The 25,176-nt window shown below is 43.4% G+C and overlaps 1 protein-coding gene across 2 annotated transcripts; it reads left to right on the plus strand.

The window, feature by feature from the left end:
• Nucleotides 1–82: 82 nt before the first annotated feature.
• LOC108102809 lies at nt 83–25,078 on the plus strand. 2 transcript variants are annotated; one of them, XM_041818032.1, is made up of 5 exons: nt 83–551; nt 17,750–22,521; nt 22,588–23,374; nt 23,435–24,871; nt 24,928–25,078. In XM_041818032.1, exons 2-4 carry the CDS (start codon nt 18,679–18,681, stop codon nt 24,826–24,828), a joined length of 6,024 nt encoding a protein of 2,007 aa, XP_041673966.1. In that variant the 5' UTR covers nt 83–551; nt 17,750–18,678; the 3' UTR covers nt 24,829–24,871; nt 24,928–25,078. The 2 variants fall into 2 exon arrangements, with proteins under 2 accessions (XP_041673966.1, XP_017063475.1); XM_017207986.1 differs by lacking the exon at nt 83–551 and adding an exon at nt 11,215–11,653.
• Nucleotides 25,079–25,176: the final 98 nt, after the last annotated feature.

Here is a 25,176-nt window from a genome sequence, read left to right on the forward strand (position 1 = left end):
GTGGTAGGTAAATTTGGTATTTACACAAATGTGTACAATGACCACTCTAAAACTAGTAATCGTATTTTTCTCAATCCAAATTTGGTTACACTGCTGAAACCCTTTAAACTGCAGAAACGTTCGCGTTTTTTCGTCGCGACGTATTTTTTTCGAAAAGAAACGCAACGAATAGCTAACAATTGGCCAGTATAAAGTTTTGTTCCAATTGCGACCCAAACTTAAAGCCAATTGGCGTAATAAACGTCGGTCAAGTGCCAGCGGATAATTCAGAAAAGGAGAGAAACACGCACGCGAAAAAACGAAGTTGTGCGGAAAAACCAGTTTCCTTTTTGCCAAGCCAGCAGCAGCAAAAACATAAGGCATATATAAAATAAAACAAGCAGAAAAGCCTGTCCAGTCCAAATCGAAATTGCCCCATAAGAAATCAAAAGAAATGTTAATGAAAGTGTCGTGCAATAAAACGAATTAATCAAAAAAATATGAAAACAAGATTTTCCCACTGCGATTTCCTGCGAACTGTGCTTGTATCAGCTTAACTAACTAAAAAAAAGGTAAGTACAAGCCAAGTATACACACACGAACTTGTAAATTGCAGAGTTTGTTGTTTCGTGTGGGTTTTTGGAATCTTCTTTTCCTTTTTCGCCTCCTTTTTAACCGCCTCTGCAAGTCTGTGCGTGTGTGTATGTGTGTGAGTGTTGTGCAAAAGGCAGGTAGAAAAGAAACGGTTGATAAAAAGACTCAAGGGCAGGCGTGAAAAAGTCTATTTTTAAATCCCTTTGTGGCTAATTTTATTTGCTATTCCATTTTAATGGGTAGATTTTATAAGTAAACTTTTATGTAATTGATAAAAGAGCGTAGGAATATGTGTGTGGCATCCCAGGGAAAAATCAATAAATCAGCGCCGCTGCAGCTGTGTTTTCATCTTGCATGTGTATGCGTGTGCTGTTTTGGAGCCACCGGGCGTAATTGGGGTAGGAATTGGACGCCACCTCTCTCTCTCTAACGCTCTCTGTATTCCACCTCAGTTGTATCCTTGTCATCTCTCTCTCTCTTTTACACACACTTTTACAAGGGCTTACGCTATATATGTGAGCCGCAAACAACAAATAAGCCGCTAAGAAAAAAAAACGCGTATTTCGGCGGCCACCTCTGCCCACTTTCTCCTCCTCCGCTCCACACTGCATTTTCCCCATGCAAATAAAAAAAAATCAATAAAAAATCCCACTTCGCATCAAGAGCTGTGAAAATAAAAGTCATCTAAGGCCAAAGACAAACATGGAAATAAGTTATTAACCCAATTTGCATATGTGAGAGCATCTTGGTGGCTAAAAAAGAGAAGTTACTATATAGATAATCAATCAAATCAAGACGGAATTCTGCGAATTATAATGACTCAGTCAAAACTCAAATCGCAACAGCTGTCTGCGTTTAAACCGATAAATTTAGCACCCTCTGTTTTCTGTTTTCTGGACCTTAAGCCAAAAGTTTGTTTGGAAGCAACAATAAAATTAAAACAGAAGCGTGGGCATTCCGATTTGGCCAAAAGTCAAGTGGCTAATGTACTTAAGTGGGCTTACTATGCGTCACTGCTTCAGTGCAGTTCTTATCCTTATCTTGGCCAGAACACTATGTATTACTGAAGAACCAGAGCATTACCAAAATTACCATGATATCATTTTGAGTAATTTGGAATCTCTCATTGGATTTCTGGGAAATTAGGTTGCCATATATTTCTATTTTTAGGGGCTTGTAAATTTAGCAACCCATTCAAGTCTTCCGGCAATCGATCAATAATTATTCCCCTTCAGAATTTCGGCGTATCTGAAGTTGGCATTACGGATATCATATTCATATCAGGGCGCCAATAAAGCAAGCTTGTTTATGTTTACTTATCATAAATAAGAAAATTCCAACGTTATCATATTATCAATGATTAACTAAACAGAAGGTAAATAATGGTATAAGAAAGATGGGAACTTTATCACGAGGGGAGGATTCATTTCTGAGGTAGGTAGATATTAAACGTTTATATAAATCATTTCAAGTTAAAGGAAGTCAAATGATAATAAACTTAACGCGTAAATACAGTTATGGCCTTATCCTTTTAGGATCCACTTTGCTATTGGGATCATACATTTCAATGTGTTATATCAGTTAATTTAAACCATAAATTAATGTTACCAAGCTGTTAATCCAGCTGTAATGTAATCCCCTGAATATTTAACCACTCCTCCAAAGTTCCTCCTAACGAGTGACCACTGTATGGCACATGAGCTCATTTCATCCACTGACCTAGAATTCCTTCCCTCTAATTCTCTTTATCCACACTGTAATTTACAGCAATTCGCAATGGTGGCTAAAGCCAAAGCAGAGGCAAAAGCCTCACTTATTTTAATTGTCGCATTTATTTCGACCACACATGTTTTTCTTCTCAGTGTGTGTGCGAGCGAGATGCCAAAGGCATGACGCCATATTGCGTGTGAGAATGTGAGGGGAAAGGAGATGGTGAGTGAAAGAGTTGCCCCCGGCAAACAGCTGACACTTGACTCTCCGCAGCAAATTGCAATTACAAATGTTTTTTACCGTTAGGGCGGCGATGTACATACATAAGTGTGTGCTACCGTCTTTTTCCTCGTTTCCCATTTTCCATTTCCATTAGTGAAAGAGAAGACAGAAGCGGTAAACGGGCGAAAACAAATTTTCAATTAGTTAATCAGTCGCCGTCACAACAGCTGTGGGTGTATTGTGTGTGTGCTTGTGTGTGGGTTACATATCAGCGGTACTCAAATACCAAGCTCAAAAGATATGGAAAAGTGTGGTCCTTCATAATCACTTTGAATTGCATTTGACGAAGAGCTTACAGCTACGGTCAACAGTTTAGAGCCACATATGGGTTTAAGATTTGAAGATATGTAGTTCCCAGATCAATGTGTATCGGCTATTCTTGATCAAATGGAAAATTTGTCAAAGACATGCATGTACATTTGTTTCCCTTTTTTATACCTTGTGTAACCACTATTATTTGAACGCGGGCTGTATATGTTTGCCCACACAAAAAAAAGGAAAAGAAAGAGATAAGCTTCGGCAACCAAAATATCGGTTGGAGGCAATGTTTACTGTGCCCTCACCTACATTTCTCACATTGTGCTCGCAGGCCGTGTTTGTACTGTATTTGCCGAGTTTCCAAGTTTCTGAGTTTCCACGTTCGCCGGCCTCTTGTTTGTTTGCCTTTGTTTGTTGCCTTTGCCTTTCGTTTGTTTGTGTGAAAGTGAGTCAAATGTGATATGTGTCTTCCTAGGCACGGGTCCCCATTTCCATTTCCACTTCCACTCCGAGCCCCAACTACCGATCCCCCAGTTTGTGCCTTATCAGCGGGGTCTTCTGCCCGTTGTTTCGGGGCGTACTTTTCCATTGAGCATTTAATGGTTGACCTGCAGCCGATTTAATTATTGAATTTATGGCTCTTTCAACGTCTGCAACGAATTTGGTGTACTAAAAATTAATGCTGACTAATAAAACGAATTGGAAACACTTTCAGATTTACATTTCAAGTCGCAGTAAACGGGAAAAACGCAAGTCAAGATAGTTTTTTATGCTTTAAAAATAAAAACATAAGGCGATTTTTTAAGATTTGCTGTAATTTTTGAAATATTATTCACAAGCTTTATTTTGTTGTTTTGAATTGCAATCAAAGGGTTTTCTTATTAAAGCGCTATCATTTCCGAGTTGTACATCCATGAAGTGTTTTTCCCTTTAAGAGATTGTCAACATATTATACTCGTGAATACATAATGAAAGTTAATCAGTTTAATTTCCTACACCCCTTTGCTCATTATTTTGAAATTCATCAGTGGGCAAACTTAATTAGCCGAATGGCACACATGTTGCAAATTAATGCGAGATGTGCACTGGCAACCTCCGCCTTAATTGTTTACAGATTAGTTTCAGCTGGGTGTGGCCCCATAGCAGCACATAGCTCATAGCTCCATTACTCCTCTGCTCCACTGCCAAGTTGGCCTGGCGGGTGTGAACAATTAGCCGGTTCTCGGCGAGAATGCGTTGATCCCAGCCGCTTGGCAAAAGTGTCACGCAAGTTGGACACAAAGTGTGGAGGCCAGAGGGAAATCGCCGATAGAGGAGGCTCATCACGTTTGACTGCCCAGATGCTAATCGCGCGGGTAGAGAACTATTTTTGGGCACGCTTTGTTTACGTTTGGCCCGCGGCATTCGAGGTGGGCGTAGCTCTTTTTTTATATTTGGTTTGTGGCTTATATTTGGCATAGTTTGCTAATATCGAGGGAAAAGAAGCAAGATCAAGGTGTTAATAAGGGGTCGTCGTGGGTGGAGGGTCAACGGAAAGCCATGGGAATATTCTCTGTGTACAACATCCACAAATTGGCCTCAATTAGAGGCTGCTGCTGTATGAATTATGCAACGGCAGCACATCAATCAGTTCATAAATCAATCACATTCCCCAGAGGCCCTGGAGAGGCAAATGAAAACTTGCAGCCAATTAAGCCAATCAAAATGTGGCTAAATTCAATAAACTTGGGCATGTTTTCGATGTTTGCGGCCATAAAATATGATTTATGTGGCAATCAAACAAGACGAAATGCAATTCCCAACAAATAACCTTCGACACCTTTGATTTTGCGCAACACGAAAATCAATTTTCAATTTGCATGCGAAAAAACAAAAAACACCAAGAAAAATATATAATTTCAGAGTGTTTTTCGCGTGCGAAATTATGCAAATTAGATAAGTCAACATGGCCTGCTAAAAGCAAAAGCCAAGAGAAACCGAAATTCCACTTAAGGCCAAAAACAATAGCGGCTTCTAGCACCCTTCGGATGCGCTTCGCAGAGCAATTCAAACATCCGAACGGGCTGACGTAGCACTTATCGATTATTTTCGACAATTACGAAATAATCCCCTTGGGGGTCAATGCAGCCGTTATGAAAATGGAGAACACTAACTGCAACAAGAATCGAAAATTGCTATCTCTTGCCAGCTTAAATTGGATAGTCTTCGATAGTTTATTTCCTGTTTTATTTTGCCAGAATAATCTTTAGTTTATGGCATGTTATTTTAGCATTCCTTTAAACATTTTTGGGCTTACAATCGTAAAGTTAGTGATTATTGTGTAAGATCTTTTGGCCATGTTTAATTTTATTATAAATAGTATTTCCCTTAAGTATTATCTTATTTTCTAGATAAATCTGCTTTTCCTTGTAAAGTCTATCAAGAATAAATGATGATCTCTGACATAAATCAAAACTAATACCAACTAGCCATTACAGACCCAAGTTAATACCTTGTAAGGGCACTCCCCCTATCAATATCTGGGCATTAAGAACCCCTCAAAACGAACATAAACACCCAGAGATGTTGCATAAATCAACTTACAATTAATTCAACATGGCAATGTCCTCCAAACGATGTTTTGATCATCAATAAAAACTCCCTCGATTAATCCATTTTGGCGGCACGACAAAAATCATTTTCGCCGCTCGTCGATTCGATGGCTTTTGGTCATTTACCTTTCGGCGCTGCGTGAGTCTTTTTGGGTTCCGAAAACCCGAACAAATCAAGATAAATTGTTTATAGCCAGGGTTCTAGTTTTGCAGATGGCATAGGTGGGGTTATTTGGCATTGGCCTGGGATTGGGATTGGGATTGGGATTGGGTTTGGAATTAGGAGAGGGAGAGAGAGAGGGGTATTCGTAAAATATAATAAACGTGTCGAGCGTCGCGTTTTCTGTGTCACTTTGCATATGATTCATGGGCTTTCCTTTGCGTGTTGTCACTGCTTTTGACTTGTTTCGCTTTTCCTTGAAGTTTTCTTTCTCATCACTTCATTTTAGCTTGTATGCATGTGCTTTTCTTTTGGAACTAGGTGAAAGAGTTACTTAATATTGTAGAGTAACAATAGATACAAGGCTTACCCAATTATTTTTACCTTTCCTATGTTTTTGGAGAATGCGAGGAGTATATAACATATATAGTCACCCCACCCCATTTGCTCTCCATTTCGCCAACTGAGTTTTCTTTTTTCCCCGCTTTGGTCAGCCGCTTTCTTTCCACATCAGTTTGGGCATGGAAATTTGTCAACCCGCCGCTTTATTTGATCTGTTTGTGGACGTTGTCGTGGCCGTCTGTCGCCCTGAGCGATCGCTTTATTGTACAATTGCAGGCTTACAACATAATTTGCCAAATGTGATTAGCAAATTATGGACATGGACGGCACTCGGCACTCGTCCGGAGCCCCAGCTCGCTTTCAATTCAACGCTTCGTTTAACTGAGGCAAATTGAAAGCCTGAAACAGCAGACATGAACTAGCAACAATTACAGAAAATTGAAAAGTATACACATACGGTTTTGTGGCAATAAAAAATTGGCCACCGCTCCGAGTTCGTTGACTTTTCCTCCTTTTGTCTTTGCCTTTAACTGTGGCATATTGTTCTGCCCCCGGGCCATGGTTCTCCTCGATGATTCTCTTGGGTATTTTCTACACCATTTAATGGCATTAGAACCCCGTCATTCAGCAGAATCTGTTGTCACCCGCGATCCGAGAGGCGATCTCGATGTCGTCATTACTGCGTGGGCTTTGCTGGCCTTTTGTGCTCGTACCCACTACGTATCTCGTTTAATTAGGCTGTGTAATTATTCATTACAGTGTGTAATTTATTTAAAACTCTGGCTTGAGTTTACCTAGAGAGTGTGTGTGTTTGGGTGAAGCTGGCCAAACAAATTGTAAACAAATTGGAAGCGCCGTAAACTTTTAGTGGGCCAAACTTTATGGGCCATTTCAACTTTCTGGGAGTGTTTGCGGAACTGAACATAAAGTTGTGTTCTGTGACATTGCCTATTTTTTGTTGATTTTTTATTGTGCGAAGTTTGAAGTTCTGGTAATGCCAGCAGCTTTAATTTCTCTATTAGTTTTTCGGCAGTAAATTAGCACAAAACCAAAAATCATTAGTCAGTCGCTGTTAATTGATTGGTTTTTGTAGCCCAAATATTTGGGTTTCTTTGTCTTTCCCATAGATTTGGTATTGATACTAGAGAGACTTGTCATATTAACTAATATTTGGAATCATTATGCAAGCAATAAATATAAAACGTAAGTAGTTTGGTTGGGATAGAGAAGGCAAACGAGGAAGATTGATGATTGTGTTTACATATTCAATACTTGACATGCAGATAATCTGGGTCTTAGTTATATTAATATATTTATTTAATAACCCAAATGAATTTGTTGATGATTTTACGGATTCTTTTAGTTTATAGTATTAGGAAATACACCCCAGAAATACTTATTTCCATATTCACAGAGACTTGTTTTTAGTGAATGACTCACCTTTCGCAATGAACTAACCCTCAGCTGTCTTTTTTTTGGGCTGGAAGATGCGCCAGCGATGATTCAACCAAGTTCACAGCAAACAACAAACATCTGCGAGTTTATTACTATATATTATATTATATAGCCGACGACTTTCGTTTGAAAATTGATGAAAAGTCGGCATGGAAATCATTTGCTGGCATATCAAACAGCATTTTGCGCAATTACAATAAGTGTAGTGGCATTTTTTCTTCTCTGCTGGCTTGCAAGCCTTGCCTTTGCGCAATAAAAGTTTATTAACATTTTGCACATTTGCCTAGCAACAATAACAACAACAACAACAGCAGCAGATTGTAATACAACGGTAGACGACCGCAAAAGTTGGTTAAGTTAAGTTAGCTGTTGGCTTTACGTACGTAACGGTACTTGAGCATGTTCAGTGTTGAATAATGACGGCGCATAAACTAAAAAATGAAATCAGAAAAAAGCATAGATTAACAAATGAGCAGTTGCCCCAGACGCCGGTTGTTTTTATCTTCTTCTTGCCATATGCAAATCTCCACTCGACCACGCCCACTGTCAGTTTGCAGCCTGGCAAGTCAAATTACGTGTCTTGGTTTCTATTTCCCTGTCTGCTGGCCATATTCTCTATGGCCTGGCCATAAAATCATAAATTAAAGCCAAAGAAAAGTAAAATTGCAGAAACGAGTAACCAGTAATGAGCGGCTTATCTGCATCTGTTTCTCTGTCTGTTCCTGTTTCTGTTACTGTTTCTGTTCCTGCATCTCACTAGAGCAGCAACTAAGCACTAACTAAAGCCAAACTCTAATCACCAACAATGGAAAATTTACAATATGAAAGTTGGTGGGGGGAGTTGGGCTCTGGCCTAATCTCTTTCCCCTACTTTGCTTCTATCTCGATTTTATTTCTATTTTTCGTTGTTGCTGTTGTTGAGTGAGAGCGTTGGCCTGCGCCTATCAATGTGCTAAAAGCACTCAGACGAAATGCACTGACAGAAAAGAAAGGGCTCTTTGGAAAGAGGAAAGTTCTCTAAGAAATTATGCTCCCCTAAGTACAATTTAGAATGATTAATAATAACTTGTCTTATTCAGCATTAAAATAAATATTTCTATAGAAAATGATTATTATTTAATGACTATATTAGATGACTTTCCCATAACTATAAAATCCCAATAATATAACCATCCTTTCTCCCAGTGTGCTTTCGAAAAGCAAACGGCAGCAGATACAGATACTGATTCGGATTCAGATTCAGATAGACTAGAATGGTTTCTGTACAACAATAGCTATTCAGCGTTTGGATCCGCTGGCGCTGACTAACTGCCACTGCGCTCTAATAATTATTTATAATAATTACTTTTTTTGTGGCCCGCTGTTTTGGACATTAGCAGATCTTTTTCGGCTGCCTCTCTATCGCTATCTCTATTCCTGTATCGGGTTTAATTAATCTCGCTGCTCGCCGCCGTCGCTGCCAAAAAGTATTTCTTTCTGCCAATCGAAATCGTGCGCTGACCTTGGGGATTTTGTTTGAATTTTATAATAGCTGTATTTTGACAGCCAAACCGCTTGAAAACGCATTTCACTTGCACTGACCGCGACATGCATTTCGATCGTAAATTATAGGCCCGCTGCACGCACTTTCCTGCGCTCGCTGGTACCCCAAATAGTTATTTTTTGGCACGCATATGCAGCGCAGACTTCCCTCCTCTGGGACGGATGAAAAGGAGGCAATAATGCCGGCATTTTGTGCCACAACACATACATCGCATTTGTCGTCGATCCTGACATTAAACATTTTCGCAGCCGACAATGTCAGAAATGATGGCCGGCTGCAGAAACGCAAACTGCAGCAAAATTTGAGTTTTAGTCTTGCATATTAAGAAAGGGGAATACACTTACTTTTAGGAATACTTAATGTAGGCTGAGACTAAGGCAAATAGATCGGACTACAGACTGGATTATCGATTGAAGAGGCTGGATGTAAGCATAATCAAATGACGAAATTGAATTTTCGTGTGCGAAAATTGGATTTTCTTCTCCAAAGACGTGTCAATTTGCATTGAAATCGAGTCTCATCATGGATTCATTATGCCCCGCTCATAAGAGAGAAGCAGTAGCTACAAAAAGCGACATCAGCTTGCACTTTGGTGCATCTTCTTGGTTTTCTTTTCTTTTTTTTGGGGACTGTGCATATGTGAGTATAGTGTCGTTTTTTTGCTTTGTCGCCTCGAGGTCATAAATATTTCGTTTTCGTTTTGAAAATAAAAATTCACTTCTGCCAAGTAAACTTTTTGCCAGACTCTTTGTTCGTGGAATTTGTTTGTGCTTATTTCTTTTTGGCCAGGCCGAAATTTGCATATCAACGAAGAGTGAGTCTTCGTTTCTTCTTCTTTTTCTTGTTTAATGGGCCCCAAGACAGTGCGCGACATGTGCTTAGGCACATAAAAGGTTCAAGACATATTTTCTGAACTCTTCGCTTGCGCATCTCGCTTTTTGTGGCCGAAAATGAGATACATTCAAGATGTTAATGAGCAATTGCGGCCAGAAAATGGAGAGCACGTTCCAAAAACGCTGCCGTTCGGTGGCCAAGTTGCGTGGAAAAGCCATTAAATTGTGATTTATACTTACAACAAAAGCAGCGGAATGCTTTGTTCTGTCCCGTTCTTGCCTGAAGCCAATCGCCGTGGATATATTGCGGCTGCTCTTTCTGGTTTCCTGATATTTTGTGTAATCAGCGTGCATTCAACTTTCGCACATCATCGCCTTTGTTTTGTTTATATCTCGTCGGCCTACGAAATTGAGGCAGGTCGTTCTTTTACGACCAAATTAGCCTTCCATATCAGGGGGAAATATGAGCAACATTCACCCGCATCGACTTGCAGAAATAAAAAAGATATTAGGTTTTAAGTAAAACAAATTTTAAGCTCCTTTCCAGATTGACAAAGTAAAGTTTGTAAAGTTTCTATTAGCTGAAATTAGCACATGTTTAAACACCCCTTAGCATATGGAAATCTCTTATCTTAACAAAATGTTTATTTAACTGGCATTTGTTAATGAGACATTTGATATGTTTTCTTCTACTTATCTCGTAGTAAACCGAAAAATATATTTTCCCACACATGATACATGTGATTTTTGTGTTTTGCAAGTAATCTTTCTGAAACTTCACACCCTTTAGATGTCTGTAGCGAGCTGTTTGCCATCTTACCGATTTCTAATATGCAAAAAGTTATTCAAAACAAAAGTTTGTTTACAAAACACTTGTAAAAGCGGAAATTTGAATGTTCTTGGTTTTTGCTTTCTTTAGTTTAACGCCGACACATGTTTGTTTTTTATACATATCTTGGGAATTGATACTTGGAATTTTCTTTGGTATGCACGATATTAGATTATTAACAAGTTTAGTGCACTTAACTGGTGTGGTAAACTACAGAATTTTTGTTATTAATATCATTTGCATTTTTCTCTGTGTATTAGCGGCTTTTTGTTAGAGTAATCACACATACTAAAACACAGCCAGTGTATTATTTTCCGCACATATTAAAAAAAATTGAATTTGCATAAAATTTCACACGCCGGCACCCCACCTACTCACACTCGCACAAAAACACTCTCACTCACTTGCAGCAGCCCCACTACGTGCCTTCTCTCTTCGTCTCTCTAAATGCACTTTGGATCACGCTCTTGTCATAGTCTCTCCCACACTCTCACTCAAGTTTTGCATCACTGTTTTCTCCTTGGCTTTCTGTCCCACTCTCACCCATTAGCTGAGTAGTTTCAAAGAGAGCCCCACACTCGCTGGCTCTCTATCTCTTGCCGTGGGGCTGCTGCTCGGTCACTCAGAATGGTTTTTTGGCTCAGTGTGTTTTGAGCCGTGCTCGCGAGCGTTACGCAGAAATATCGTTTAAATGTTTAATATTTATTCGACGCGCCATTGCCATAAACAAAATAGACCGTAAATTAGGGTTTCCGAACTGTCTTGCCGCTCTCTCCCACTTCGTTCTATCTCTTTCCAACGAATTTCGAGACACGGCGGCAAGCAAATTTGATTAGCAGCTATCAAAATTGTATTTTTCGAGGTTCGACGTGTCGGCATTTAATCAGCAATTCATTTCGCTGTTTCCAATAATTGGCCAAAATATCTCAAGGCCCCAAAAGAAAACTTCCGTTTGTCAGCGTATAAGGTGTATCATATAAAATACAATAATAAAGTATAAAAACCAAAAAGGAAAAGATAAAAAAAACCAAAACAGTGCTAATGAGTGTGTAACAAACGTGTATGCAAATATATTCTGTAAGTTTCCTCAGCGTGTGGGCATAGCCTATAAAGTATACCGAAAGTACTATAATAAAATCGTGTGAACACATTCCGATCGAATCGGATCTATAAAATATATAATACAGAACCAATCAGCACAGCCACAATTTATCTCAATCGAAGAAACCTAACAATAATATCAAAATCAAAGTCTGTAACCTGCAAATTGTATTTATATTTATTTAGATAATAAATATTTAAAGCATTACTAATTTGACATATAAGATAAGATGAGGTAGTTTCATAGTACTTAAAGTTGTAGTACTCAAGCGTGAAGATTGTTTCGATGTAATTTAGATAATGTAATTTAGAATGAATTTTCTCTACAATGCACTATACAACCACAATCTTATTCACATTCACATTTCAAACATATATTATATATTATGTACACCAAACAGCTGTGTTTTATGTTTTCACAGTTGGCTTGGCTTTAGCTTTGGTTTTAGCCTCAGTCTTACCTCTTTTTTTTAGCTTCAGCTTTGGCTTGGTTTTTGTTTGAGATCTGTTGACTGGTCTCGATTTTTCGGTCCGGTTCGGTCTCGTCTCATTTGATTTCAAGGGCCTCACATTTTGACGCCTGATTGAGTTACAACCGGCGTCCCACCGCTCGTAAATCAATTTTTAGAGCCCCCTTTGGCTTACGGTGTGTTAATGCCAATTACAGTGGAACGTGCTTAGGTTTAACCTATAGGAGAAGCTTTTGAAAGTGAAGTGATGGGTGGTTACGAGAGGCAAAAGTTGAGATAAGGAGGTTGTCAGTTATTGTTTTAGCGTTTTATAAAGAATTTAATCAGTTGGATTTGTATTTAGGATTGTCAGAAATATGATAATAGGTATAGTTCGCAAACTGCGATAGAAAGTTTTACCTACTAATGCTCCACTGTACCATTGTATACTATTTTCGATCCGTGATATTACACCGCCGACCTCTTTGCACTCTGCGTGATCTTCAATTATGAATTAAGCGCAGCTGCGTGGAAGGAAGGCTCCCACAATTAGCGTATGGAAATCATTTGCATGTCGTCGGGGATTCATTTTACTTTGTTTCGTTTCACTTCCTCGACGCCAAAGGTCAGGCTCAACTCAAGTCAATGCCAGGCCGAGTCTGCTAATTAACGTTGCACTGCCCAGGCGCCACTAAAAGTACACTGTAATTGCACTTTGTTTGTGTGTTTAATGGCCGATCGTTTGGCTGAAGTCATCAAACCATCAAATCACCGAAAAATCAAGAAATCACCGGCTACCTCAGCCCGCGTTGATGCTAATTTAAAATTTGATTTATTATCACGTTCGCTTGCAGTCTTGTTTCCAAGTCAGGGTCATCACTTCCCCTTTGTTGTCCCTCCCTTCGAGTATAAAACTCCACTCCCTTCGGCAAGTTTGCTTGTAATGAGTTTGCTTTGGCTTTTGGTGCCCGATAGAGATCAGTGGTAATGGCGTGTAGTGTCCTTCAAAGCACCCAAACAGTGGGAGGTGCACTGGGAAAAATGAGAATGCATCTTGGCTTTCTCTTAAAGATATATTTCTTACTATTTCCCCAAAATAAGTTCACTGTGCATTTCAGACAAAGGAGGTTGGCTTTTAAATCACTGCCATTACTGACCTCGCAACCGCTTTTCATAGCTGTTGCCTTTTGGCCCGGCTAAGTGCACTAAGTAGTTGGCTGTTGGTTGGGTTGCCTGAATGAAGACCCACATGTAGTGGTTGTCAGTGGTTGCCAGTGGATAGTGGCCAACTAAGCAACCAGCCACCCAGGCACCCACAAACCACCCATAAAACATTCGTGGCCACTGGCCAGAGAGTCGGACAACGCCTCAATTCGGTTTGTTGGTTTCTGGGCCGCAGACGAAAGTGAATTCTATGGTTGGTTTTCCCTTCTGGCTTCCTTCCACTCGCACGCAAGGTTTAAATTGTGTTTCTATTTTATTTTCCGCTCATCAAAAAACAAAAAACAGCCAACGGTTGTCCATGCATGGCGCACATAATTGGCCCGAACGCCGCTGAATCGACAACGCATTGTTTTTGCGGCTAGAGATGTTAGCGTGACGAGCGGTAATCCTTTCCGAGGCAAACACCTTGGCTTTTATGGCCCTTTCAATCAAGGTCTTTGGCAGGTTATGGAGTGTAGCGGGTAATGGTCCTTTGGTTGCTTTCGATTAAAGATTCCTTTAATGCTCTAATGAAACTAGTATTAAAGATTACTTAGTCATGAGTGCTTGGTTACCAACGAAAGTTTTAATCTGATGTATTGGTTTTCGATTAATGCCATGTGACATTATATTTATCTTAGTTAGTAATCAGCGGCTTTGTAATATTTTATTTGGTTATTTAATGGTTGAGTGGATGGGGAATTAATAATGAAAGTCCGTTTTAATTTCTGTGCCTCTGTAAATGATTGATCTTAAACCGCTTTTCCCCCAGTATTTCGTTACAAATTAATGTCGAAGCTTAATCTCAGCCTTACCTCGTATATAGTTACCGATTAATGTCTTCGAATATTGATTGATTTTTGATTGCGATATTATGCAAACTTGATTTGAATTGGAATCAGTGACTCCCATCTCTAGGCGACGGCACACATGCCGCAGGCTCATCATTTGGCGAACAATTGGCCCAGCAATTTGTGAGTGCTTGGAGACTCGTTGTTTTCATTATTGGCTTGTACGGCGGATAGCTCCATCGATTTGCAAATCATCGCGCGATCGACGAACCCCCCACTTGAGACCCGCCCAGCAAAACGCTTTGCCTCCCATAAATACAGGCCATTATGATTATTATTCCTTTCTTTTTATTTTTCGCTTTATTATTTTTATATTTTCTATCAAAGCGCTTTGCTGGCAACAATGTATTCCCCTTTATAAACTTATCGTTTGTCACTTGGCTCTATCTATCTCTGGTATCTCTCCCATCGGGGTCCGATCCACTCGAGTGGTGCGGCGACTGGTTTCGGGTGGTTGGATCTCCGTGCGGTGGTGGTGGTTGGGAGTGGAGTCAAAGCCAGAGCCATTGGCATTCACAGCACACTCTCTGCGGCTTTGTTTTCTAATAAATAAACTAAAAACAAAACAGAAAAGAATATTTTATTAGGAAAATAGGTTTTGGTTCTATAAAATAATGAATTCTGGCCTTTTGTGGTCTCTGGCTTATAGAAAATGAATTGAATAGACTAAAGTTAGCTAAATTGAAAGGCTTACAGCGTATATGAGCTCATCTAACAAGTAACAAGTTAAGTCAAAACGGATAATACTCTTATCACTAATATAAGTTAACCATATACTAGGGATACTTGTATCCCTTTAAGTAACCTTTCAATATCGCACCTCCCCACTTTCGCTTGTGAACATGTTCCCCGAAGCTAGCCCCACATGTTCTTAGCCCCAGGTGCCAATTAAATCTCGAATCTCTGACGTTCTTCTCGTGCTTGTACTCTAAACTCCAGAGCTGCTGCCCACACGTCCTTTGCGTTTGTTTATTAACAATTTCCTATACTACCAGCGAACATAAACAAGTAAGCCCCTCTTGAGCAACCTATGAATTTACATGCTCATATTGGCTATTGGCTATTGGCGTTGGCTTTGGGTCGTCATCAAACGTCGTCGTCGTCGTCATCGTCAACTTGTTTCGCCCATATTTGGCAACAGATTCAAATCAGCCAGCACCGTCTTGATTGCTTGATCATTTTATAGACTTTATCGACAGTTTACGAGTGTATGTATGTGGATCTTGTTTGGACTTGGTCCGTCTGTCTAGTAACTGGTGGCGTTGTTCTAAGCCTTGGCCACTGGGGATTACTCATGCCCGACCTTTGTTTGGTATCTGCCTGCGATAAATGGGTTTTATATTCATATTCATATTTATATCGTATATAGGAAAGTGAGTATTCGGCGGTGTTAAGTAATGTCGGGTTCATTGAGCACGATGTGGGCGGTTCTCGATAGTTTACAAGGGGATGGTTACATTGGAATACCTTGGGCATTGCATCTCCATAAACACATTCCTTAAACGATTGGTTCTAAATTTAGGTATGCTTATTATTGGAAGTTGAATCGTAAACGATTTTATTGGTCTTAGTTATAGTTTTACACTTGATATGAATGGTTGGCCATAAAGAAAATAGTCGGTGGATTTCCGCCATAAAAGCTATGATTTAAAAGTCATACTCCAATGACTATCGTTTAGTGCTTTAAGTGTACTATTAACTATTTAATTACATGAATTTCGTGTAGAATATTAAGTAAACCAACTTTTGCCGTATATGGAATTTGATGCATGGATCGAGGGGTCTGTAACTCAGCCACATGAATGCTGAGAACAAAGTGAAGTCATACCTGGGCACAGAACGTTCAATTGTCGAGTTGCAAGTGAATTTGTTTTTATTTTTCCGTTTTCCCTGTCTCCTTGCCTCATAAATTACATAATTGCCAAGGAAATTTGTCTGCTTGATACTTGCAACTGTTGGACGCGAAGTTTCCAATCCCAGTATCTGCGATCTGTGGCCTTTGTTTTCGGTTCACAAGGTTGAACGACCGCCAGTTAGTGTCTTTGTCTGAGCCCAACTGCGACGGTTACAACTTGGAGTATTATTAAGATACGATCTGGCGAAGTGTATCGATCGATATTTGCCAGCTGATTGATTTACTACATCTACGCCAGCCAAGACTCTTTGTTGGCTTTCCAGACAGACGGACTTGCACACGATTTGCATGATTAACCACTTGATAGAGTACGGAGCTTATTAATTTTCATGTTCAGCGATTTGTTGTGCTGCTGCTGATTGTACGTACAGCTCGGCTCTTTGTATGCAAATTAAACTTATAGATAGAATGCCGTTTGTTCGTGCCTAAGAGATTTTCCTTGTTTACAATAAAATTGCATTCTTCTTTTCGATTATTTGAAAGTGTCATAAGAAGGTTGTATAAGTTGCCAGGCTCATTCCAGTGCTTGCTAAAAAGTAGATACAGATTCTACATTTAAAGCACTTTCCCATGCTTCGAGTGCGTAAAGCTTTGCCAAGGTGTCAAATGAAGCGTGTTTTATTTTTAACAAATAAACTTTACCTTTCTGTCAACTCTCGGTGAACTGCGTAAATATTGGCTGGGCAAACATCTTTAATATATTCATTGTTTGCGCGTAAGTTCGCTGAAATGCCCAAGGCATTTTCCCGAGCAGAGCAAACAGCGAAAGCCTTCTGAGGTTGGCGTGTTAGCCGACTAATCCATGCCATTACTATTATTTCCCTATATTGAATTTCAAACGCAGCGCCAACGCTTTGTGCTTGCACTTGCTTCCGAGATAACAAATTGGAATGGAAATTGAAATTCTATATGTTTGCTGGGTAACTGAAAAGCAGAAAAGGAAGCAACAAAGCCGAGGGTCAAGCTTTTGTTACTGCGGCCTGCGGTTTGTGGGTGGCTCTGCTGGCGGGCAGATTGGGAGGTGCCACCTTTCTATCCAATGGGGTAATGCTGGGAGCTGCCTGCTCATTTCGGTACTGATTCCGGCAGGTGCGACTCGTTGACGTCAGTCGGGGCTGTATTTAATTGTATTTACTTTTTATTATTAATATCCCAACATGCTATTGAATTTAGGCAGATATGTGTTAATTATTAATGAGAATTAAATTACGACTCCGATAAATATAATGATGAATTATATAAATAACATTCCAAACCAATAAGTATGAATAAAATGTAATGAATAACCTGTGGATTAACTTTGATAAATTCAATTACATTTGATTAAAAACGTATAATCGCCCTTTGATATGGCTGCAATCTGTTCTTGTCATTGCTGATTAACTTAATCAGATATTTATCATCGAGTTATTCATTTCCTGTTCGGATGCGTCAACGCATTGCCTAATGAGACTTAAGTTTTAAATAATTGCCAACACGAAAATGATAAAAAGTTTAAAGCATTTAAGCAGTTATTAAGCAGTTTGCAAAAAAGCTAAACGAATGTAGTAATTTTTGTGTGCTGTGTATTTGTTTATATAAATATGAAGTTGTAGTTGTGCCTCTGGTCCCGTGTGAAGTAATTCATGTTTTCTTCTTCTTTATTTTCTTGCAGTTTAATTGTGCAACAATAACAACAACAAAGCAGCAGCAGTAAAGTCTCAACAATTGGCACAATTGGCGATAAATCAAGCAGAAGCCAAAGAAGAAGAAGCAGCAGCAGCAGTGTGAACTTAAAGCAGACGCAGCGGAAAACACAAACAAACGAAATAACAATAATAGCGGTGCATGTAAAAAAGGGAAAACGAATAAATCTACGAATAACGAACTGCAAGCGAGAGTGAGATAGCAGCAGCTGTCTTATTAGCATATCCAACGCAGGGGAGTAGAAGTAAAAGTGTACTCTTTCAAAGCAAGGAGAGAGTGCTCAAGAGAGATCATCTTTCTGAGAAAGAGGACCAAGGAGTTCAAGTTTTAAACTCAAAGAAAGGGTTTCAAGTTATTGAAGTGAAGAAGGATTTAACTCCGTTATCAGGAGTAATAGTGACTAAGAAGGAAATAAATAAGTAGTAGTAAAAGGAGAAATAGATAAAAGCAAGCAGTGTAGAGAGAGAGAGAGAGAGAAAACTGAAGAAAACCTTAAGAGAAAAGGATTACCTCTACTCCTTAAGAGAAAAAAAGCAGTGCGAATAGCCGGAATCAGAATCTCGCCGCCCCACTCTCAAGTATCGATTTCGCAATTTCGCTTGTCGACTATTTTTGTTGGCAACCGTTGACAGTTGGCAGCTGCAGCGGGAGGCGCGGGAGGCCGGGCCATCAGCATGTGGCCCTAGACAAAAGCAACAACCATAAAAAAAGCTAAAAGTGCAAAAATAAAGGGGGGATTCGAAGGTGGAGGAGTCGAGGAACCACTTGGCATTCAGGCAGCGAAGCATAACCAAGCGGTTAGGTTTAGACCGGAAAAGCGTCGATGAGTTGAGTGCCCCTCACTTCCACTCCACTCCACCCTCTTACCCAAATAACCCCTCCGAACTCCGTCCCGCAATGGATGCATCGCCCCTGTCGCCGGAACAGGCTCCCATCTTGGCCACCGGGAGGTCATTGGACCAGCAGGTGGACGCCAGTTCGCCCAACCACTCGAACTACTCGAATCTCACGAACAGCAGCAGCAGCGGCAGCAGTGCCAGCAGTCCTTCCGCTTGCTCCTCCTCGTCTTCCTCGTCCTCGGCACCCCAGTACAGTGCGGATATCAGGGCGGTTGCTCTGCATCCACAACAACAGCTGCGAGGATCTGCCTCTGGATCGCGCTCAGGATCAGGATCGGCCAAAACCTGCGAGCTAGACTTGGGCGAGGAGAGGGATACCTTCTCACCGATCTCTAGTCCGGATTGCAACGGAGCAGCCGCCGTAGATGTCCTGCCCTCTTCTAGTGGCTCTGTGGACAACAAGATTTACGAGGGAGGAAGCAAGGTGAAGCCACCCTCCAAGGAGGAGAAGCAGCGCCAGAACGAGGAGATTGTGTGCATGGAGACTTCGACGGTGTCCACAGAAACTGGCTCATGGGAATCCATGTATCCCGCAGCGAACGTTGCTCCCCTCGAACAACAAGAGGACACGGAAACTAGTTCAGTTTTCAAGGGCATCAGCGCCAGCACTTTGCTGCGGGATCTGGAGAAGCGTGACCAGCCGTTGTCCACCTCGGGAACCAGTGCCTGCTTCATAGACGCCTCATCTTTGAGAGACGATGATGAGGTGCTTTCCTTTCCCAGCCTAGATGGTCACGGCCATGAGGAGGAAGTCGGACAAGAGGTGACTGCAGAGGAGGAGACAGAGCCCTCTCCAACACAACAACTGGAGCAGTTTCACAAGTCATTTGCCAAGTGCAAAGGCGTCAGAATCACACATCAACAGCAGAGGGAGCCAGAAGCAGAAGATCCACCGGATGAGCTAGTGGAGGATCGACCTGCTCCGATGTCTGTGCCCTACAGCTTCCAGCACAACGCTCAGCACTTTAGCGTGCATCCTCTGGGTAGCAGCCCTAAGTTCACCCACCACCAGCATCAGCACAACCAGAGTCAGCAGCATCCCGATCTCAGCTACACCACAGACTACTCCTCCAGTAGTCCGGCTCCAAGCTTAGTGTGGTCAGAGCAAGGCAGGAATCACCAGAGCGCCTCCGCCTCCACGCCCCACAACTCGATGGTGCACATTGAACCCGCGTCGGCCGGGAGCAACAACTCCTCCATTCACAGGGACTACACTCTATCTTCCTCTCTCTCGCATCACAGGGATTCCGGTGCGTACTGCAGTGATGCCACAGACTCGCCGCTGCCCCTGCCCCGCACCCCCAAGAGAAGTTCGAAGTTCGATGAGGCCAACCCCATTGTTTCTGGCGGAGCCTCCATAGAGGATTTCCGGGAGAAGCAGTGCGAGAGTCCCAGCATCAAAAGACGCACAGACACCTGCCCGATTGTTTCGGGAGGATTCGTGTCCTTGGACTTTGCACCCACTCGCCCGCTGGCAGATGAGGATGATGAAGACCTGGCCGAAGATGCAGAGATAGCTGGCGTGGAAATGCGGGTAAAGTCAGGTCTACAGAGAAAGCCCGTTCCCGGTATTGCCTCCTGGGTGGTGGACATGAGTGACTGCCGACCTGAGAGGAGGAGGAGCACCAGCAGCACCACTTCCAGTTTCCGCGAGCGTTCCGATTCGAACAGCTCGCACAAGAGCGGATGTGGCTTCTACGTTTCCTTGGATGACATGGACAGGAAGCCGCAAGAGCAGCCAAAGCCAAATACAGCAGCTCCTTCATCGCAATTAAGCAAATCCTACACAGCACCCAAGTCAGCTGGATTCTTCGTGGATCTTTCACAGACCGTTAAGGATGAGGAACAGGCGCCTAAGGATCAGGAGTTGACTGAAGCTAGGGAGGAACCCAAACCAGAACCTAAGAATATATTCAGTATGTTCATTGATTTCGGGGAGCAAAAGACACCGCGCTCCAATGGCAGGAAGGAACCCTTGAGTCTGGCTCAGAGGCTGTCCAGCTCTTTGAGCTCTTCGGCTTCGAGAAGGGGAGACACCGAGGTGATGAAATCCAGCGCCAGTTCCACCGAGACTCTGATGGCCAAAAGTGTTAATCAGAAGGATATGTCAGTAGTTACTGGGGAGAGTAAATCTCTGGACTACAGATGCAACTTGGAGCCTCCGCTAACAGTGGCTGCACTGCGTCGTCTTTCGCAGCAGCATCGCCAACAAAACGATCCCTCGAAGCGTCACAGCTGGGGCAGCAACGGCAAACCGGAGCAGGCATCCGGATCGGGATCAGGTCACGATTGCAAGCGTTCCATTAGCCTTACTGCCAATGGCGGAACGGATTCGGGAGCTGGTCTAATGAGCATCATTGACAAGCTTCCCATTATATCCAAGGCATCCTCCCTGTCCATAGATAGCTCTGTATCACCCTACGATGATTTCAGTGGCTCCAATCCCGGCTTAAGCAGCTGTTCGGAGGAAGAACAAGGTCAAATCCAGGGAAGGATCAAGAAGAGGCGAAGGGATGTTCAACTGAACGAGACCTATGACAAATCCAGTTTGGCCTCAGTTACGGAGGGCATTCTCTCCAAGGACATGTCGCCCGCTTCCAATACAGACACCGATGATCTCACCTTCCAACAGGACGAACAGCTTGCAAAGGAGCAGGCGGAGCTGGTTTCAGTGCCCCTCCAGCTGAGCAGCAGCTCCAATCGTACCAGCAGCGTAATGGAGACCATCATCGAGGCTAAGGAGACAGCCTCGCCCAAGAAGCAGGTTACCCTTAACAATGGCCATACGATGGAATCCCTGCACGCCACCATCGAAAAACAGAAGCAACTGCTGGAGACGGTCAATGAGCATTCAGAACAAACGACGCAACAGCCCACTCAGATCCCTTCGAGCTTTGTAAAGCTCTCTGACATGGATAAGCCCGTAAAGCATGATCTGCAGTCTCCGGATTCGATGAGCAAGAGCGTGGGCAACAACCATAGAAGCTCCCAGCTGGGTCAGAGACTCTACAGAGATGAAAACCGGGGTCGACCGCACTCCTGGGCCATGACCCGATCCACCGGAAACACGCTGCAGAACTTCACGAATTCGGTTGACAATATTAGGAGTCTGTCCCGTCTATTTCCCAACTTCTCTAAGGAGTTTTCCAACTCGCTACCCAACGGTATGACATTGGAACAGGTTCAGGGTCAGCAGGTGGACTATATCCAAACGGATCTCAGTGCGGACTCGAGTCTGGCCTCCAGTTTCAGTAAATCGGGAATGGATGAATCCTCGCTGAGCTGCAGGCAGCCCAGGCGATTAGGAGAGGATTTGCTCAAGATGTTCCTGCAGGAGATTGCCACGGACATGCTAGTGGAAGTGCACGGCAGGCGGATTCGCGCCCACAAGTGCATTCTGCGCTCTCGATGCCAGTACTTTGCTGCCATGCTGGCGGGCCACGGATCACAGAGTGTGGTCTCCCTACAGGGTTACTCCTATGCAGCTGTGCACTTTGCACTGTGCCACATATATTCGGGTGCATCGCATCCACCGGATGGGATCAGTTTGATGGAGTTGGCCGCTTTGGCGGATTTGCTGGGACTGGAAGGCCTTAAGGAGGTTACCTCACATGCGCTAAAGACGAACTACTGCCACAACTTCCACAAACCTTGCTCTGGTTGCACAGATGGCATCCTACAGGTTCTGCCCGTGGCCTTGAACCATGCCCTGGACGATTTGTACAGGAAATGCCTGCGCTGGACATGTCGACACTACCTGAAAGTGTGGCCGACAAGGCAGTTTGCTCAGTTGCCCCCTGACATATTGGGACGATGCCGCCAACAGATTGTCGCTTACTTGGTGAGTATTTGCAAGAGTAAATTTTATAAAAATGGTTAATGGATTTCCTTGATTTCTCGCCCGCAGACCTCGGAAACGGTGTTGGACACGGTGCTCGACTGCGACCATTTGCTGGCCCAACTTTCGGCCTATCGCTGGGGCCACGTCTGCGAGCAGCTTGTGCGGGAGATACTGGAGGCAGCTTACGCCTATGTAGGTGACCATTTTGCCAGTTTGATCGCCAGCGATGCCTTCCTATCGCTGGGCCATGACCGCAGCAGGCACATTCCGCGCTTGGAAACGTTGCTCCTACACACAGCTGCAGAGTTGACGCCGGAGCAGGCATGTCGGAGTTATCAGCGGGTAACCCGCTTGAATACCGTACTGCAGGCAAAGGTAATTCACATGCCTGCCAGTTTGGGCCAATCGGAGCTGGCACGGGAACTGCAAGGTCTGCAGGAAGAGCAACTTGATTGGCAGCCGGAGTACATTCGACTGGTCGGAGCACTCGTTTATGCCGTGGAGCAGTGCCTCATTCGACAGTGCTCAAGGGCCATGAGGGTAACTGCCTGGCAACGCATGGATCTAGAGCTGCGTAAGAAGATTCAAACGCTGGCTCGTCTCACAGAACCGCTAGACATGAAGCGTCAGAATGGCAAACCTGTGGGAAAGGCGTTTTCCTTTGGCGGAAGCACACGGAGCCAGGACCTTGTGCAGATTAAGTTGGCCATTCAAGCGCAGACAAAGCGAGCCCATGCCCAGGAGACACTGTTGTACAAGGCCACCCAGACACAAGACGCCACTGGTGGATCTGGTCACGTGCAAACTGCTGATCGAGGAGTGCAGGCGAATCATGAGTCCCGGGAGGGAGGAAGTATGTTATATATTTACATAATAGTTCCTTAAAGCTTTAATCACGATTATTGTTCTCCAGATAAACTACTGAAGTCCAACTCCCGTGCCTATGTTCCGCATCGGGCCAGCTCACAGGTGGCTTCCGAGCGCAACAGCTTAAATCTTCATCGACGCACACAGTCGGAGGCTCCGCCAGTGACCCACAAGAAACAGCCTACAGTGGTAGCTTCCACAGTAGAGCCTAAGACTGCTCAAGCAAAGGCTACCACAGTGACTGCCAAACTTGGCGAAGTGCGACCCCGTTACCTGGAACCGCGTAAACCAAGGGTTGCAGCTCCATTAGCTACAAATGGCCATGGTGCCGGACCCGTGCGCAGTGCCACCAGCTCAAGCATTCCAGCCAACGGTGGCAGGAAGGCCCCAGCTAAGAACCTGCACATCTCTTCCAGCGATAGCTCTCGGAACTCAAGTCCGGCGGCGCGCAGGGTGCAGAATGGCACCCGTCTGGGTAACAAATCCAGCAATCTCTCCATGGACAGCTTGGCATCACCGGCACGACGAGCTAAGAGCAACTCTAGGGGACCACAGGACAGGTACTCCTCCGACCAGAACTCGCTGGCGGAGAGCATGAAGAGCTCTGTGATTACCAATAAAACGATCTCACACGAGTCGCTCTCGGGCAGCTCGAAGCTGGCTAGAATCCAGCAGATAAATGGCCATGGAAAAGGAGTTGGGACAGGAAAAGTCAAAGCAACTCAAAGGGGCTCCACTGTTGGCAACAAGTCTACCCGCCAGCTAAAGCAACAGCACAATGCGATGGCCTCCAACGGGTCTAGTCCCAGTTCGGTGCATACAACCAAGTCAGCAACCAGTCGTCTGTCTTCCGTCAGCAGAACGTTTTCCACTCGGGAGCTGTTCAAGCAGCGCTCTATTTCGGTGCCGGCAGGTGGCACAGATGGAGCTCCAAATAAGGGTCGCCATAGCTTCCTTTCGGCGAAATCGCGAGAGATCCTGGCCAAGCGGGCGGAGAAGAACAAGCTTCAGCAGCAGCAACAGCAACAAAAGCAAACCGAAGCTCCGGTTGAAGAGCGAGGGTCAGTCCAACTACGGTCGTCTGCTGGCCCCTTGCGCTCCTCCTCACATTCCGCGGTGTCCAGCATGCTTCAGCAGCACAATCTGCGCAACAGCTTGCCCTCCAGCATTCCCACCAGGCGCCCCAATACGCTGCATCTAAAGAAAACTACTGCGGCGACCAATGGAGTGGGTGGCCCCACTAAAGTTACTACCAATGGGCTGACGAATGGAAGCTACAAGTCGGCCCAGGCGGTAAAACAGAAACTGGACCTGCTTATAGATGCCCAGCTGGAGAGTGGGGTGCCCAAAGAGCGGGTGGAGTCCAAACTAGAGCGCTCTAGCACTTTCTGCAAGGATAGCGCCGATCTGGATATCAGTGAATTGCAGATTGTGGAGTAATCAAATAATAGAAAATAGAAGAGTAACAGCATCAATACCCGGGGTGTGTATGTCGACGGAAGTAATACAGTAACCGTTTCTAATCACTTATCTATACAGGTCGTATCAAATATGGCCACTGAGCAGATGCCAACCCGAAACCAGAACCGTACACGTCCCATAAGGCAACACTAGTCAATAATCTAGCATGCAGCTGCCGTTGCAGTTGGCGCATGAAACCATTATACAATAACGATAATAACGAGATGATGTTACTACCAGCAGACAACCGCTATAATTAAATACGATATACAATACCAGACAGCCGAAACCCAAACAACAAAGGAAACAAGTTTTTGCCGTTTAACC

Source organism: Drosophila eugracilis, unplaced genomic scaffold, assembly GCF_018153835.1.
Source record: "Drosophila eugracilis isolate 14026-0451.02 unplaced genomic scaffold, ASM1815383v1 contig_2088, whole genome shotgun sequence".
NCBI lineage: Eukaryota > Metazoa > Arthropoda > Insecta > Diptera > Drosophilidae > Drosophila > Drosophila eugracilis.

Excerpts from the sequence above, each read along its gene's own strand:
- LOC108102809 (XM_041818032.1), top strand. The coding sequence starts at position 18,679 with ATGGATGCATCGCCCCTGTCGCCGGAACAGGCTCCCATCTTGGCCACC. Across the intron at positions 22,522-22,587 it reads AACAGATTGTCGCTTACTTG|ACCTCGGAAACGGTGTTGGA; the intron begins GTGAGTATTTGC and ends TCTCGCCCGCAG. Across the intron at positions 23,375-23,434 it reads TGAGTCCCGGGAGGGAGGAA|ATAAACTACTGAAGTCCAAC; the intron begins GTATGTTATATA and ends ATTGTTCTCCAG.